Source organism: Prinia subflava, chromosome 14, assembly GCF_021018805.1.
Source record: "Prinia subflava isolate CZ2003 ecotype Zambia chromosome 14, Cam_Psub_1.2, whole genome shotgun sequence".
NCBI classification, from domain to species: Eukaryota; Metazoa; Chordata; class Aves; order Passeriformes; family Cisticolidae; genus Prinia; species Prinia subflava.
In genome coordinates this window covers 19,881,935-19,901,157 of record NC_086260.1, presented here as the reverse complement: position 1 = coordinate 19,901,157, position 19,223 = coordinate 19,881,935, and the positions used below count along the sequence as shown (strand labels likewise).

Here is a 19,223-nt window from a genome sequence, read left to right as displayed (position 1 = left end):
CAAGCCCTGCTTCTTCCACCCACAAGGAATTTCTCCCTCCCCTGTCAGTTGAGGGAGGCACTGTGATCAGGGACTGATGTACCCAGTGAGATTGTTCCTGTGTAGTAGCTGTGGGGATAGATTCATGGACAGGGAGCTACAGATTGAGCAAGATTTCTCTTTAGTGCTCTGAAAAATTGACATGCTGACTGTGAACTGCCTTCATGGAGGAATTCCTGTTGACAAATTCTGGGTTGATATTTTTGCTCCATCATGTGATCATTCCTATCTTATCATGTGTTAATAATGGAGTCCAGTTGTCAGACATTTTGTTGTCCTCCTCAGGCCTCCCCGACTGTCCCATGGGCTGCCCTACCCTGGACAGCCTCATAAGCACTTCAGTTCTGTGCCTATTGACTGGTCTCTTCCTGAAGTGACTCTCCAAAATTGTTTTCAACTGCTTTTTAAAAAAATTATTATATTACCCTATTAGTAAACTTCTGTGGCTTGTGTTCTTTCTGTATCTGAAACAACTAAATTAGTCAACTGTTTGTAGTTCTGTTCTATGTGTTCTACTTTCCCCATGGCTCTGAATAAATTTGAGTCAGGTTGTAACTATCAATTGTTATACCAAGTATTAAAATTTTTCTTATTAAGAGTGATATGTAACTGGGTGGGCCAGAGCTAAAATTTGTCTCTTTCATGACAGACATACTTGACTTTTCTTAAAGTTATTGATATAGTTGATATTGAGTTATATACAATAGGAGATAATTTTTGTTTTTAAGGAGATAGCATATCCATGCCATTGACTTCTTTATGTATGCCAAGCCAATAAAATATTACATAAATAATTTTATAGGAAAAATGCTATTTTAACTTTTTTTATTTTTTTATTCCAAAAATGGATTAAGTAAACAGGGCAATATTATCTGTATTAAGAGAAGAGCACAGATGTGTCTTCTTTGGGCATTCAGTACTCACATGAACTTTTAAAGTCACAAACTTTTAGTGATGGCATGAAATTATTACTGATGCAGAAGCTATATCTTTCAATCAGTTACATGAATCTTTTGCTGTCTATTAATATTATTGATTAATATTTACTGTGTCAAACCTTGTTAGGAAATTGTTTTTTCTGAGATTCCTCACATAAAATTATCCAAGTATTTTCATACAATAAGATTTTCACTTAATTAACTCTTACTTGCTGTTTCACAATATGTAAGCACAATTCAGGGTGTGGAAAACCTCTTACTTACGTAAACTACCTGTTTGCAGTAAGACTTTATGCACACCATGTGAATCCCTGTGTTTGGATACATTGTAAGGAAGTATTTCTAACTTTAATAATATATTGGGATTATGGATTAAGAGCAGTGGGGAAATAGATTTGTGCAGTGTAACCTAACAAGCGTGCTAAGAATCAACTTTTGGCAAGAGAACTCCCAATTTGCCCTCTCTCCCAGAAGTTGACCTGGTGGATGAAATAGTAGATGTGTGCATGATTCTAGGCATGCCTTCTCCAAAGATCAACATTTGTACACGCTTTAGTCACCTTTTATATGCAGTGCTATTGACATTAACCAGGGAGGCCGCTCTGACAGCGCTGGGCTTTAACACCAGCTAAAGAGTTGCACTGCTCTGCTTGCATGGTTTATCTGAAAGGACTCAACACCAAAATCACACAGCCTAATTGTTTTCAGCCCATAAGGGTTCTCTTCCAGATACAATATCCTGTAGGACAATTGAGTGTCCTACTGAAATCAGCATATGTTCAATAATCAACTCAATTTACTTTACTTTTGTTCTTCTGAAAACGTTAGATTAAGCTCTGTAATTTATCAACACATTATATAAAATCTGCTTTCATTTGCGCATAGAAAAAACACTTTTCATGCTACCTTTGTAATTAGATTTGGACAGTATCAAATAAGTGCAAGAGCAGAAGAAAGGCTGCTAGCTGATTAAAAAGATCATAGACTTGCTCAGATGAAGCTCAGTGGAAAAGGGGAGAAAATGAAGACATGTCAATGAAATAACTAATTTTCAAAGTAAAAGCCAAAATAAAAGGATGCTCCTTCCATTGTTTTTCCCTCTAAAAAATGGATTTGCACGGTTATTAGGTGCTTGATCTTGTTTCCATCACAGTGCATGTCTGAGTGACTGAGTTGAATGGGGCCAAGTGTGAATTAGGCCTTGTCAGGATGAAATTTGCTTTGGAAAAAGAGCATTTCTTGACTGATTCTTCCAGCACTTTAAATACTGTATCTTTATTGACATGATGTGAGGTCTGTATTTTTTTATTATTATTTTTAAATGTATACGGCCTTCAAATATTAGAATGTGATATTATTTACTTCATCATATATATAATAGTGTTTTGCTAGTGGTGAAGGAGCTTCTGTTTTGGACAAAACATTCCAGCTGCATCTGAGAGGAGTTCTCTGTTCTCTTGCCCATCTTTTTCTGTTTTCCTGAAGGTTACATTCACATTTTGTCAGTGGGTAATTATATAGTCTATTTTAGCTGAAGCTGTGAGAATATTGTAACTGAGGGCCAGTTGTGTTTCACGAGATGAAGTGTTTAAATAGATTACAGTATTCCTGGGACTGCAGGGATATAATTTTTGTTTGTACTTGAGAATAGCTTTTGTCTTCACCTGTCTAGGAACATGACCCTAGAGCACAGAGTATGTTATGTATGATCTACATAACCCTACCGTTATGTAGATCATAATTATGTTTGATTTAATAATAAAAGAAAAGGTATTGCTTTTACTTGTTGGTTTGATTTGGCTTTTTAAACTGATAGTTACTCTATTTAAGTGATTATGAGCAGTATTTTCCAAAATTATTTAATTATGTTTTTCAATTATAGGTGAAATCCCTATATTAATTGGAAAACTAAATCACAGATTATGAATCCAAGAATGATATTGTTGTGGTCCTATATTTTACTGAATTACTGAGGCTTACAATAAGATAATCAATGTTCTAACTGCCAGTACCAGAAAAGTGAACCATTTGAATACAGTTTCCAGAACTTTCTTGCAAAATCTTAACTTAATGAAGACCAGAGCATTAGTAATCCTTTTACGCAGGATATCTATTTATTTTAAGCTATGGAATCCACTAAATTCCAGAATAATTCTATGCAGAGTTGGACATATGTCTCTGTCATAACGCTGTGCTTATATAAATTAACATGCCTGGTAATCACCATGTGACAACCAGCAAGGAAATACTAAGGAAACTAAAGAACCTTCTCTCCCTGGCTGTGGTACCTGCAGGTCTGAATGGGAAATATGTGCCCTCTCTGTGCTGTGTCTCTTCTTTATCTAAAGGAAACAAACCCTCATGTATTCTTAACACAGCTCTTAGGAGGAGGATTAAAATACTTTAAATCCTACTTTTGGTAATGAAGTAATCTCAGTGAGGTTTTTGATGTCAAATTCTGCAGCATGGCGTCCCATCTGATAATTGTGCTGTTGTGTTCATAAGGACATGGCCCTTCCCTGGGGACTGCTGCTTCAGTGCTTCTGGTGCTGCGTGTTGAATTGCCATTGCATTGCTGGCTGATGTCACTGGGCCCTATGTGTCCAGTCTTTTATGAGGTGAAAAACCAACCTGGAATTTATAAATTCTGTGTAATATTCTGCCAAATCCTTCACTTGTGATGTTTATTTTAAAGCTTTTATGCATTCTAGAGTGTGGTTACTTTTCTCTTCTTTGACAATTTCCAAAGTTGTGAGACACACCGTGTATCTGATTTCTTTGTTTGGAAAGGTTCAAGAGCATTAGGCTCCATAACTGCACCAGTTTTGTTAGACCTGTTTCCTGGGTTTAAGAACTGTGATGGAAGTCAGAGGTGAGGAATTTGTCTGTGGATGATAAGTGGGATGGGAAGAGAGGAGAGGGGAGGGTGACAAAGAGTTTATTTCCATATCTTGCAAAGCTCAGGATGACAATTTTTCTGTGTCTGTTTGCTTTTGTGAAAAACACCTTTGTAATGAAATTGTTGAGGCAATTTCTCACTGAAGAAATTTGCATTAGGAGCAGGAAGAAGCAAGGGATTTACAAACGATATTGCAGGACAGCACTGGCAGTTTTAAAAGCAGTAGGTCCACATGACTGATGCTGGCCCTCCTGTAGGTGTATAATTGAATCAGCCATAAGATAAAGTGGTTCCCTGCATGGCCAGCGGCTGCTGGGACAGGACCCTGGCATGCCTGGTACTCACCTTCACTGTTTGAGGCAGAGGCAATATGTTCATGTCAAAGGCTGAGCTCTCCAGCCTGAGAGTCAGAAGAGCTGGTAGGTGGATATTTGCTGTGTACAAATTCTGACTTTTATCTGTTTTCCATCATCTCTGTGAATGTGTTTTCTATGCCCTCTTAGTCCAGTAGCAGAATAAATTTGTAGGAAAGCCACAAAGAAAAACTTTGAGGATTATATTCTTTTCTTTTTTCCAATCTCATGCTTAATCTTGGGAAAACCCCCCAAATATTATTTTTATTACATTAGTCTTCACAGAGCTGTAGATAACTGAAATTTATGTAGTGTGTGACTTGGAGTAGAGAAAAAAGGCATTTCCTTAGGAAATGGAAAAAGAAAACCCCTTTCAAAACAACTGGATGGATTCTTATGCTGAATGACTTATTATCAAAATGCATCCAGCTTTACTGAAATAATGTAATTGTTAAACTTTCTTTAAAAATGTAGTGGTTAATATTTTAATATTAAAGTAAAAGAATCTCTAAATAGATGGGTTTATTTCCTTTTACTATGTAAAATTCATAAATGATCTGTGTGCTAACACAAGATTAGGTTTTAAAATATAATAGGTATGAAATTTTTGTATAGCTACTGATACTTGAAAAAAAGTCAATTAGGGAACTCCCAAACTCTTGTATTTATCACCAATATTGTTGCCAAAATGAAGTGCCAACCCTTTAAAGGTAGTAGTACTAACCATACTAACCTTGACTGCTGGAACATTGCCAGCTCTTCATCCTGCAGATATATATTATATATGAACTGAGAAAACATGCAATTGTCCCTCCCCCTTTTCATTCCCACAAACTGGAACGGTATTATGTTAACCGGAGTTGTACTGAGCCGAATCCAATCTGGAATTAAGAATGCTCCAGGGCATTTTTAATAAACTGTCATTCATTTGAACTCTAACCTCCTTTAATTTGCAGAATCTGGTAACGCAGATGTATTCTTCAGCCACAGTTGTTTCTTTTTCTTTTCTTATCTTGGTGTGAAACACTGCTGATAGCACTTAAAAATGTGAAGCTGCAGAACAAGTAGAAAGTGTTCATTGAAAATAGATTCAAAACTAAGGAACAATTACTGTAGTTTAGTTTGCTGGGTTTCTGCCATTCTGAAATGTAAACTTAACTCTAGTGCAGATTTTAATAAAATCCTCAGAGCGCCGAGGTCAGTTAAGCTCTTTCTGAAAGTAGGGGGAAAAAAAGGCTTTTATTACAAAATGTAAAGGATAAAATGAGGCCCTTGTCTTGCAAAAGGGAAGAAAACCCAGCTAATAACATATTCAGGGCATAGAATACTCCTCAGCTAAGTGCATTCACTGAGATTCTCACTGTAAACTCTTTCAAAACTTGTATTCCTGGGAATTCAAAGTGTGCAGGGTTTGTGATTAGGAGCATTTACACAGAGGGATAGGGCAGGGAAAAGGGAGCAGCTTCCAGGTGGGAACTGCCGCAAGCGCCTCTGCCCCTGCCAGGTGGTGCTGCTGGGCTGGGGCAGGGATTACCCAAAACCAGAATTTTAATCTGTAATACTGCCTTCAGCAGTTAATTTTCCATTATAACACAACTGCTACAGCTATATAATTAACATGGTGAGAGGATCGTTTGTGCAACTTCAACATTCACATGTTTATTTTTGATAGGAGCTAATTTTAAAAAAGAAATCAATTTCTTGTGCACATGCCTACCAGTTGAGTTTGGCTGTAGGTATTGGTAGGACAGTTAACTAGGAAAACGTGCAACCATGAACTTGGGTCACATTCAAAAAATGAAGGAAGAACTAACAGGCAAATACTGTGCTGAAAGTATAAATGAAAATAAAACTTTCAAGTTGACACGTGTTAACTATTTGTGGTTTGAAAAAGTTTTCGTATTTAAATTTTAAAAGTTTTTTTCCTTCTCTTCCAAACTTTGATCTCTTGTCTGGTAATGGAAGAGTATGTTATTAATAGACATTAACAAATCCACAGCTTTGTTTTCCACAAGTCTTTAATTCTCATAAATGTTTTGAAATGTAAATTATGTGATATATGTGATATGAACTTGGGTGAGGATTCAGTCAATCATCAGGTTGGGTACCAAACTGAGAACATGGAAAGGGAGCACAATGATACTAAAAATACAGAAGTGCAAGAATTTTGTTTGTTACAGATTCTCATTTGCCCAACAAATCTGCAAGTGGGGAGTGTCTTGGTGTTTAAAGATCCTGTCTCAAAGCTGGAGTCTGTATGAATTAATGACTTTTCAGTTCTGATCCTTGCTACAGTTTCCATTAAGATATGTTGTGTGGAATTAAGTGATAGAGTGGATACTCAGCAGAAACTAGATGTGGTTTTTAAAAGATACAAGGAATAGCCTAAGAAATAACCCAGAAAACAGTTAGAAATATCATATGTTTTAGTAGTTGAGTCTTGTAGTTGTTGGAGACAACATGGGTTTATGTTCTTGCACTAAAGCAGAAGATGAAGTATCTGGTGTTATGTTAGAAATTGAATCTGTTTTTAAAGAAATAGGATCTGACTCTTTCCTTCTGGCCTGTTAATTCTTTTTTTCATGGGATTTAAGTGCAAATCCAGCTTTTTTATTTCTTTATTTCCCTCAAGTATATCTTCTCTTTGCTGCTTCTACTATGAGCGTTCACTAGACAGTCATTTTACAAAGATATCTCAAGTCATCATCCTTCTTTATGGTTTCTTCAGTGGAGTCTTGCATCTGCAGAGACTGACAAATTGCACTCCTTCCTATTTCATTGACATCACAATTACACTGCTTTTACTTTCTGAATGGAAGGCTGAACATCAGTAGTTTCAATACTATTGGTAGTTCTGATCTGCATTCATGAAATACAGCTTCTTATGCACTGCAGGGTATCAGACATGTTCTAGTATTTCATTGATGTTACTGGAGTGCTTGTATAGATGGTGTGGAAGGAATAAGTAATCAGTGTATCATTGGCAAACAGACTGTGAGTCCTCATTATAATTCATAACAACTCTATTATTTATTTGTATTATTTATTGATCTTTTTATATAGAAGCCAGTGTATACTGAAATCAAAACAAAAATGTGGCTTATAAGCACTGATTGCATGCTAGTAGGCTTTAGAGAACAACAGTTAAGCATGAGCTTAGGAGAAGTTGCCACACTGATGATATGAGCACCGTGGAATTTGGTCAGACTTTTCAATTCACAGCAAAATTGAACTCCTTTCAATACTTTGCATAACATAGATGAAAGGAATATATCCTCTTTCTCACTTTATTTTATTTCATTTAGAAGTTCTTCCTGAGGTGTTTTCCTGTTTATAAAATGATAATATTTGGACAAAGGAGGTGAGCAAGAACATACAGGAAATAAGACATTCAAATCATTATGTCTCATAAAAAAATCTATTCCACTTAATGTAAACTATATCATTTGAAGAGGGGGAAATCCCACTGGCATGCTGGTTGCTGGAGGCCATTCACATAAAATGATTCACCCCACAAGTAAAGCTTCTGCTGCCAGACAGGTGTCATTGTATAGTCTCCATTCTTTAGTGCATTCTTTAAATTTCCCCATGACATTTCTCCATGCTAAGGAAAGAGTGGGATCACAACTTTCCTACACTTCATGCTTCAGAGCTTCTCACAGTCATCAGAAGGAAAATAACTTGATTGTCATTAGAGAAGTTACAGACCTTTAAAATTCAGGATGATAGAATAATTTGATTAGAAGGGATCACTCAAGTCAATGCACTATAAAACCCTACTCAAGGCAGGAATAACTTCAAAGTTGGATCAGATTCTCCAGGCTTCATTCAATCAAAATCTTAAAACACTCAAGGACTGGAGAATTTACAGTTTCCCTGGGCAACCTGTTTTACAAAGGTGTACATTTTTAATGAAAAATGTTGGGTTTTCATGAACACTTTTTAATTAAAACATGCATCTATAGCTGCATTTAAAATTTATAAAATTACTTTCCTGATGAGTTACCACCACTCTGAATTTAAATAATACAAATGGTGCAGGACATGTTTATAAATTGTATCTGTATGTGGCAGTGGCCCAGGTTAAATAGATTTCTGCTGATCTGTGTTAGTTTTATTTTTTGTATAAATATTGCCTATTACTAATGGATTCATGGAAACTTTGAGGATTTTTTTTTATTTTGAAACACCACTGTTAGTTTTTAAAGCAGTTATGATAGGAAGAGATTTGAACAGCCATTTAAGGGAAATAATTCCTTCAAATTTTTTCCCCCCTTATATTTATATGGATTTAATATTTTCTTGTAAAGAATATGGAGTTTAAAATGTCCTCTCTCTTAGGTAGAAGAGCTGATGAATGCACTGGAAAAGACTAGACAAGAATTAGATTCTACGAAAGCCCGTCTTGCCTCAACACAGCAGTCTTTGGCTGAAAAAGAAGCTCATCTGGCAAACCTGAGAATAGAGCAAAGGAAACAGCTTGAAGAAATTCTAGAAATGAAGTAAGTACCTTGATCTCTGCAATTTCTAGAAAAAAAAAAAGAAAATAATTACTTTTGCCATTGGAGAACATTTTGATGTGTTTCTTTTGGTGTTATGTTTTAATTTTTCTCTGCATATATTTAAGGCTGAATCTAAGGACTTTAATAGTTTTAAGACACTTAAATTAGTTTAAAAACACAGAAGTGCAAAAATCTTCCTTTTAGAAGTATTCAACATTCTTTTCTAAGCTGTGCTTTGTTACATGCAAATAAAAATATCAGCACTATATAACTTCTATGAAAAACTGAGAATCCAAAGCCCCATCTCTCAGTGGGAATGCAATGCTGGAATCTCTGCCAGTGTCACATTCAAGGGAAGGGAGTTATTAACTTTCTGTTGATGGTGCAAAGCTTATTGCTTTCAATTGTTTAAAAACACCCCCAAAACTAACGAAGATGTTATTGCCTACACTTTATCACTGTGTATATGTGTTCAGAATGAAAAAGGAAGAGAGACATATAATTTAAAACTAACTTTCTCCACGCAAAGAAAAGTAAATATCTGTAATTATGGGGCATTAAAGCTCTGATATGATCTTTAAAATTGGCAAAAAGGGTGAACCTGCTATGACTTGGCTAGGCTGTTAATTGTGTAGTTAATATTCAACAAAGAAAATTTACAGTTGTAATTTTGAAACAGTTTTTTTGAGGGAGGAAGCCATATATAACTTCAGGTCAATTGTTACAGTATCTTTGTATTTTAAAGGAAAGGGAAATATTGAGAAAAAACGAGTTTTGTAAGTTTACTGTAAATATGACAAAGTGGAAATGGAGTCACCTACTTAGCAGGGTTTTATAAAGGGGAATTTTAAGAATGTCTGCCATGTAATACAGGTGTAGAAATACTGTGATGGAAGCAAAAATGTTTCCAGGGACATCTAAAGAATTTCTGGTTTTGACTTTAATGTGGTCTACATCCATACAGCAAAATGGAATTACATATAAATTAGAATACTATGTGACATTATATTCTGTATAGATAAGTTTTATAATAGATAAATAATTTGTATAATACATAAATTTTTAAAGTTTTTTTTTAAATTTCCATTATATGTGCATAATAATTGCCCCATCATAACTCAGATGCTCAGTGCCAGTCATCTGTTTTCTGTGTAGTGCTTTGATCTGTTTCCTCAAGTGCTTTTTTTTTTGTCCTTAATATAAGATTTTTTAAAAAAAATCATAATTAACAATTGCTGAACAAAATAGAGAAAAAAATCTTTAATTCTGTTGATATGAATTTTTAAATTTGGTACAAAACCCCTCACAGAACAATCTGGAAAATGAGGTTGGCAAAAAACTGGTGAGGTAAAACTCCTTTTGACAAAAGCTCTTCTATTTTATGAATGAAGGGCTGGGTGAGTAGTATTAGAGGTGAAAGACTCAGTAGCAAAGATCCTAGTTAGGAATAGTATGGAATTGAAAAGAAGATATTAAACACATAGAGTGTTTTTCAGTATAAATTTTAAAACTAAAATAATACAATTAAGAGCCTGGTCTAGTGGAAGGTGTTCCTTCCATGGCAGGGACATGGAAAATAGATGATCTTCAGGTCTCTTCAAACCCAAACCATTTGATGATTCTGTTCATCAATGTGTTTTAGAAATAATCCAGGTATTTCATTACAGTAGTGCATTTTTTGCAATTGCTCACTGAAATAAGGGAAGCAAGCTTTATAAAACTTTATAAAACTGCATTATGACAGAATACACTCAGTTTTGTTTTTTTAAAAATGAACAAGATCTTCTCAAAAACAGATTTTAGATGCTAGCTAGGACCTAGACATCTGCAGACAGAATAATGATCATTGTGTGTTGTAATAATATAATAAAAATTGTGTCTTATCTCTGGCATTTTAAGGTAATTTATTAATTGGAAGCATTGACCATAATTTCTATTTATCATTTAAAAAAAATCAAGATTGAGCAGTTACAGATTTTGGCTACTAGTTTCCAGTTAAATAGGCATGAAGTGTGTGTTCAAGTATATTCATGATGATTTCCTATGCTTATATTATTTTCATGCTCCAACCATAACTCTGCATTCTAGGGCAATCTGGCTGTCATTGTTAAGATCCATCTTAATTTACTGGCCACAATCACTTGTCAGTTTTGGGTAACTTCTTCAATTGTCATTGCTTTTTCCCGTATGAATCCAGTTATATATGGAAGTTTAGAATAAAAATGGATAGCACCTTAGTCTTGTTCATATCTGGTTGGTCTTTTTGAACTGGAAACAAGATAAGTTACCATTAAATGAAAGGTAGTTTGACAAAATCAGCACTTTCTTAACTTGATGCCTATTTGTGAAAAAATAAGGTTTATTATAAAGAGTTTGAAAGTGTAGGTTTGAAGAGGGAGTTGCATTTGCATGTTACTTTCTGAATATGGGATTTTTTTTCTGAAATGTCTGTTAAAAGTATTACCTTAATAGTTCTGGAGGAAATATTTTTATTATGGTGATATTATTTTAGCAGTGCACACGTAACTCATACTGACATTAATGGAAGTTATGCATACATGTTAACAGTAAAATGCAGCATGTGCTCAAATCCATCATTTTGTATAATTGTCTTGTTACTTTGTGCTCTATCTCTGAGCATAAAAATAAAGAAGAATGAACTTTATTTTTTAGTAAGTGATACTTTCAAAAAATCTGTATTGCATAGTGTGACAAAAGCCATGGTAATGTTTGTTTAAAAAATGTCATTATTGTCCATAGAAATATTTCAGTTGGCCTGAACTTAATATATGGTAGTTAGAAATATATCCTAAGACTATTTTTTCCAGACATTATTTTTGTTTTCTGAGAGTCCACAAGTAGGAGCACAACCTCCTGAGAACTTCTCAAGGCTTGCCTAGAAAAGCCTTATTCATTTTGTAACATGAAGAGCTTGAGGGTAGGAGAAGTTTAGTGCTGTGATGTGGTGGAGGTTTGTCAGATGTTTCAGAAATGCCATATTTATGGAGCATACTTTCATGACCACAATGCTTTCATACAGATCTCCTTTCCTATGTGGTGGTTCCTTCCAAAACTCATAAACATGCTTGTAACAAAATTAGGTAGCTGTATAGATAGATGAATGAGTATTTATATAATATTAAAATTGCCGTTTATATATATGTGTAAAATAAATGCCTGCCCTCATGGAAAGTGGGTTTTGCTCCATGGGACAGATCATCTTTTTAGAAATGGTCAAAATTATTTTCTCTTTGAAAGACATAAAGTTTGACCTAGAGAGCTAAAAGTCATAAAAGAAAGTCTAATGGCATGTTGTGGAAAAGATATAAAAATGATTGTCACTCTTTTTGTAAGTTCAAGTTTTAAAGTTATATGCATTTTATCTTCAAGTGCAGCCTCTAAAGTTAGAAAGAAAACACAAAACTCCAACACCCAAGCTCCCTGCTAACTTTGTTATCAAAATTTACTCTTTTCTTGCTTGATAATCTTTAAATTAACTTTCTGTGATGTTTACTCTATTTTTTGTTTAAATGCAATTGAATTAAATACATTGGTTAAAAAATATTTCATTGTGGTTTTGCATTCATTTGATGATCTTTCAGTGACTTAATTCCACGTGACAAACACTGTACTTAGTGAGTGGCCATGTGATTAAACCCCCAAAAGATTGAACCTCATGTTTTGACCTGAAGATCTGACAAGTCTTAATTTTTGAGATTTAGTTGTTAATTACTGAGTGTTTCCTCTGTTAACTCAGCATACTCAATGCTCTGAAGCTCTCCGAGTACCCTGAATTAAATTCTTGTCAAGAGTTTTAAAGGCAATTTCCTTGACTTTAATAGAGTTCATGCCATCACCTGTGGGTATTGCTAAACCAGTTTTGTTGGAAGTGAATTCGCCCTACTAATTCACTCCAAATTTCCAGAAGAAAATATATTTTCCCTTATGTGGAACAAATCAGATGATTAGTAATGAAGCATTAAAGATCTCCTAAGAAAAACTCAGCTACTAGTTATTTTATTCAGTAAGAAAAATAGAACATTGCTGTGCTGTCCAAAAAAGATATTTTAAATTAGATTTTGCAGTAAAATTTCTTACAGTGACAGTATAAAATTAAACATCCCTTCCTTTGTTTATGTACAGTCACCATTTTTTCACTGAAAATTATAAATGAATATTGCTTATCTTTGTTTTTAAGTAGGTTTATTCATTTAATAGCACCTGTGTATAGTCAGGGATGAAATAGTTATGGGAAGAAGGGAATAAAATGTTTTTTCCACCAAGCATTCAGTCCTGGCAGGTGCCACTCTGTGCAGAAGTGCTGAACACATAGTGCCCTTTCCCTACTGGGTCAGTGGCTCAGCTGCTCTGCCAGACAAGGAGAGGGCACTTGGATTTGCCACTAGATGCCAGTCTTGGGTGCAAGACCATGGTCTGGGGCTGCTTACTTCAACAAACTGAGAATAAGCAGCTCCATGGGGCGAGGAAGAATCTTGTCCTGTTGGGAGGAGAATGTGCTTTGTCCCCTTATAGTGGCTCTTCAAGATATTGTAGGGATGAAGAAGATCTTTGAATGGATTCTGGAAGTCAGGGTTCACAGCCTAAGGGAAAGACTGTGTAACGTGTAAAACTAAAGAATCCAAATTTGTAGGGAAGTCAAAATGCTTTATGAAGTACCAGTGGCAGAAGTATTAAGAAAGTCTAACATTCATCTGGTTTTCTGCAGACATACCCCTTTTTTCCATCTATAAATTTTACTGAAGTAGAAGTTGGGGATTTCACATCTGTGTAGTAGCTCAGCAGGAGTTGCAGCTCTGACAAGAGCCATTGGATGTTCAGAGAATCTATCTAGATGTGTTTCCAGCACCTGGACAAATCAGCTCATGTCCCTGCCTTACATTTCCTATTACTATTTCCATCCATCATGATCTGAAACTGACACCTGGAGAGGGAGCTCAACATGTTTGCCTTTATTTATGTCCTAATTGCTCAACCCTAAGAGGTTCTGACACCCACAGGAGAGTGGTTTCTTCCTCATTGCTGTGGGTGAAAAGTGCTTCTGAAATCTGTGTGAGCAGTAAATCCAGTGCATCTGGAATGTTTCAGAGTAATTATGTATGCAATTCACCTGTTCAGGGCAAGCATAGGCCAGAGGCTTGACACTCACTGACAGGAAAATCCCTGATTAAATTGCAGGGACTCTATCTGCATGTAGTCATGAAGTTAATTTCCTTTTTTTTTGGTTCTTCTATACAGCACGAAGGATGAGGAAATGAATATAACAAGGTAGTAGAAATTGGCAAAGGGATTTAGAGTTGGAACTGCTCTTTGAGATGTGTGGAACTCACTTCTTAAAAGCATTTAAAAGGATGGTTTCCCTAAAGACCTTACTGCTTTCTGTGTTACAGCCAGGCAGAGCTTTCCCCTGCACCCATCTTTTTCAAAAAGAAAGCAGGAATGGAGATAATCCGTTCTCTTCCCTACGCTGGAACCTGAGGTGTTTCCCTAAAAGGTGTGGGCAAATTTGCTTAGTTTATGCTCCTTTTTAAATGCTGGTATATTCTAAAACTAGCCAGCATCTACCTTGGCTATAGTTCTAGGCTGAAAGAGCAGTAGTGGATACATGACATTAAATGAATCTCTGAAGTTTAAGCAAACACAACAAGGGTCAGATTTCTTATCTTTTCAAGAAAGTATTATTCTGAAAGATGAATAATTTTATTTTTTTTCTACTTTTCCAGCTGTATTTCAGCTTCTATTTGGAGAACGATATCTATGATAATTTCTCTAATGTGAAATCTTTAACATGTCTCTATTCAATAGGTTAGATAACAGAACAGTGTATAAATAGCTGTAAAGAAGAGAGAATTTCCAGGAACAAGTTGACTACTTTTTTATAATTTTATTAGAAAGATTATTTTGACTTGTTTCAACTGTGGTAATTTATACTATAAACATGTTCAGATAGCAAGTTGATTGTCTCAAAAATTGTACTGTTTCAAATGCAGAATACTAGACTGTTTTTTAGTAACCTGTGGACTGCTTCAATTTAATTGCAGGATTCATGCTGAGAGTGTAGAGAGTCATATCCCAAGTTAAATACAAACAAAACAGCAGGATGTTGATACAACTGTGACTTCCATAGGAAGTAGTTAGAATGGTAATGTGGTCTCCTAACTTGGGTGGAAAGTCTCTTGTGACTGTTTTTGCCCAACAGACCTGTAACACAGCATGCCTTGACTAACATTTTTGACACCAACTTGCAAACACCATAAAGATTAGAGAAGGCCAAATGAAGGCTTTGTTCTCTGGAACAGAAGCTTTCTTGACTAAAATGAAAAGATGTTTTTCTTTTGTAAACAGTGAAGGGGCACTAAGCAATAAAATGTTTCTCTCTGTGAGAATAGAATGAGTGAGCTGTTTACTTGTCACAGTGCTTCTTAAAGACATATGAGTGTCACCAGGTTCCTACTTACTTGAGAGTCTCCTATGATGAGACTAAAGGATAGTATACTTTGATTTTTTTCTGTAAGATTCATAATGTTTGAAATTTCATCAGCATGGGAAGAAAATTTCTTTTTTAAATTTTGTTCTTTTTAAGGTCATAAGTTACTTTCAAAATAGGTTGTCACCTGCTATTGAAGCTAAGTAAGATCAGTTTAGGATTTCTACAAACTGTGATATGAGAGACTGTATTTTGCCTACTTTTATATCAATATCCAAGTAAAGGAAGTTGGATCATCTGCCATTGTTTCTTGTCCCCTTTAGACAGTGGGAGAGGGCAGTAGCAACCTTTTTTAAGTGTTTCCAGGGAGACAATGCCTTCCTCTCTGTTATGGAAAGGTAGCAGTTCTTCTGTCACAGAGGCATTGTCTGAAGGCAAACCAGGAGTTCAAACATATTCCAGACACTGCTTTGGTTATAATAATTAAGCATACTTTTCCCAGCTAGAAAGCAAGTCTGGCTTGTTTTCTTCATTTCATAAGGATTTTGTCTCTAGTTGTACAAGTGGTCTTTCAGGTTCCTTTGATCCGCATGATTTGAGGCACCTGTCAGGCAGAAAAAGAATCTGATGATCATTCCCACTCTGTATCCTAGGAGTGCACTTTGCTTTCCAGTTTTGTTGCCATTGTGTTTTACTCATTCTGGTACCTTGCCTCAATAGAAAAATAACAGTCAGTGCTCCAGAAAACATTTTATGTTGAAAATTCTGCAATACTTTTCAGGGGTTTAGTGCTTTCCCCAGGACCTGAGCAGTAGAGAGATCAAGGGGGTCCTGCAGCTGCTTTATGAGGGAAAGACTTAAAAGACTTTTGACTCTGGGGAGGGTGAGGCAGGGGGAGGATACGTTTGAAGTTTGAAGAATCGGAAAAGAAGGCATAAACTCAATGTAGAGTTTAAACAGATCTTCCAGTTTGAGAAGTATCAGGCACTTGCTGAATTTACTCAGTGATCGATTTGAGGAGGACAAGTGCTGCTTTGTGGAGTGATTGGTTGGTGACCTTCTGGAACTTGCTTCCACAGAGACATTAGCTCAGACATCATTCCAAAAGGGGTTAGACAAATTCATAGACAAGAGCTGCTCTTTTTGGACTTCCTTATACTCTTTGGATGTTGTTCTTGACCTGCGTTCCTAAATTTTTTTTCCGTCTGAAGTATCAGCTCTTTCCTCCCACATTGCTCACTTTCACACAAACACACATAGTTATGATTTCTAATCCCTTTTTAATTTTAATTTTTTTTAAAGAATTGGTTATATTAAGACCACTAATAGAATATGGAAAAATCAATGGATGAATTTTGAATGGCCTTTTGTGTCTCCCATTCCCATATAGCGTATAAGTGGATTTGCGAGACGATGTAAGTGATAAATGGTTGACTTAAAGTGCAGGTTGTGAGATATGCCAGTTACATGACATCCTCTAGTGATTTAATAACTTAGAAGACAGGCAGGATTAACAGTGTTTCAGGTTTACAGGTGTTTAAAACTGCTTGGAGGATGTGGAGATCCAGAGTCCTCTAGCCTTTTGTAATGTGAATGAAAATTTGAAGAAATAATTGCAATTGAAAATCATTGCCTTTACTTCTCCCATTATTTCCTTTTTCCCTTTAAATCATTCTCTTTAAATTAAAATGCCTTTCTGGTTTTTATGTATAAGTACCATAGGGGTTAAACTTTTCTAAGGAAGCCTGTTATTTTTATCTGAATTTAAATTACTAAGCACTTTAGCAATCTTAACTTCTAGATAAAGAAGAAAAAGTGAATATGCTATCTACTAAGTATTAAACACTTTTTGTCTGTTTTCTATTGCACAACTTCTTTATTTGCAATGTTAGAAAATATAAGGAATAGAAAAGATTGTACTCTGCAGTTAGTGATCTTGACAAAGCTGTATATACTTTATTTTAAACTTATCATTAAAATGCTTTTCTTAGGTAAAAAATTAATGATGGTAAAAATTATTTATTATTTGATAGGATGGCATTTGTTTTGAGGTTCAGCCAACATGGGAATGTAGAGGCCTCCACTTCTGATAATACACTCAACAGAGCAAATGACTCAAAAGTCAGAAAGGAAAGAGTAGGAGGCTGAAAGTAAAAAAAAAAAAAAAAAAAAAAAAAAAAAAAAAAAAAAAAGTTAAGTTTCTGTTTCATGGATTTTTTTAAAGCTGACTGAATTATGCCCTTGTCTGCTGAAACCCTCTTAGTGTAATTCCCATTGGCCTTCGTGACACCTAGGGCAGTGCTGATCAACTGCAGGCTCCATATTCCTAACCTCGGACCGCTCAATATGATTCTAGCAGATGTTTCTGCATTCTAAACCTCAGAATATGATGGGTCAGGGTTTTGGCTTTTTTTTTTTTTTTTCTTTTTTCCAGTGGCAAACCATGCATACTTGAGATGCAGGCCATGCAATTCAATGATAGGAATTATGAGCTGAAGGTGTCCCCAGTGGGGTAATGCGGAACTTAATGTAAACTCAGATCTTTGAAGATGGAGAACCAAAGTAATTTTGAAGGCTTAGATCATTTAAACTAGACTGGTGGATTATTCTTTAATATTGTATAAAAATACAAAATATAAAATGTGCTTAGAAATGCATGTTTTCTGTTAGAAGGAAAAGGTCTTAGAAAGTAAGGAGAGAACAGAGTCAGAAGCATTCAAACAGGAGCAGTTTTCTTAGCCACAGAGGGGGAAAGATTTGATTAGCTTTCTCTGTCTTCCCATTATTCCTAAGGTGCTGCTAAGTAAATCCACTTCTTCCTTCTTCCTGTGCTTCCTTAGTCCTCCCTATGCCCTCAGCCAAACAAGTACTTCTCTCTGTGTTGTGGAAAAACATGTAAAACCCATTCCTTAGTTCCCTCTAGTTGTGTTCTCTCATGTAGTAGGGTGCCAAGGTGTGCTTGAAGTTTCGTGCTCTCTTGTCCAAGAAGGTTCACTGATGGTTCTCTAATGTGCCTTCTCTTGTGCTTTGTAAGGTGTGAGCTCACAGGGCAGCGCTTCTGCCTGCAAGTTCCTAAGTAACATTTACTCTTTTATTCAGCTTATGTAGTGACACCTGTAAAAAATTATCTTCCTAGAGGTTCGTACCTCTATCTTGAAATGAGTAAAAACATTTGCCTTTTGGAGGAGACACACTTGTGGTGGTGGTGTTTGTGCCCTCCCACTGAACCATGTCTAGATTACTGATTGTGACCCTGACAAGACTGATCCATCCTCTTTACTAATACAGTGCCAGATAATGGGTTCCCATCCATCATAACTATAATAAACAAGATAATAATAAAATCATGCATGACGTTGTGACTGCCAACGCTATCTGAACAATGCAAATACGGAAACGTTGCAGGAAAAAGAGAGTTCTTCAAATACGATTGGTAAAATATGACATAGCACACAAAAATTACTAAAGCACAATCTTTTCAAGGAACAACACCTCTCCTTTCAATGCTGTGTTGCTGTTTAGTAGGGACTAACAGATCATGAATTATGTGATAGTGGAAATCAGGATGAGCTCATTTCAATTTTCTTTGATTTTGAACAAAGCTGGCTGAGTGCACACTGTGTGCAGTGTACCAGGGTATCTCTGCAAAGAAAACCGCTATTTAAGAAAGTACATTCTGTAAGTCTGTGCTAAGTCCTATAGTCAAGCTGTTTTGTTCAACATAAACATCACCTTAAAAGAACACCTTGTCTTGCTTCCTTAGGGTAAAGTGGTTTCTGAATAGACAAATTTTCAAGGTGAAACAAAAGGTGGGTGACAGAACAAACTTACACAGAATATCTTTAGTCAAAGATTTTATGGCTGTTGATCAATAGAAATGCTAATTTTGTAGAGGAGCTTGCATAGTTCTAGGAGGAGTACTATGCTTATCGTGTTACATTTTTGTACTAAAAGTTATTGGAGAATGCAAGTGAAAGGTTTGATATATTTTCCCCTCATATTTAATAATGGTTTTCTCAAAACCCATCCAGTTTCAAAGCCATCCAG

General features: G+C 35.6%; 1 protein-coding gene across 1 annotated transcript in view; it reads left to right on the top strand.

Moving 5' to 3' along the window:
- ERC2 (ELKS/RAB6-interacting/CAST family member 2) overlaps nt 1-19,223 on the top strand; it is a 302,460-nt gene that overhangs the window by 216,785 nt on the left and 66,452 nt on the right. The window contains exon 13 of the mRNA XM_063411966.1: nt 8,571-8,731. Coding sequence (XP_063268036.1) covers nt 8,571-8,731 — 161 coding nt within the window. The remainder of the gene's footprint in view (nt 1-8,570; nt 8,732-19,223) is intronic.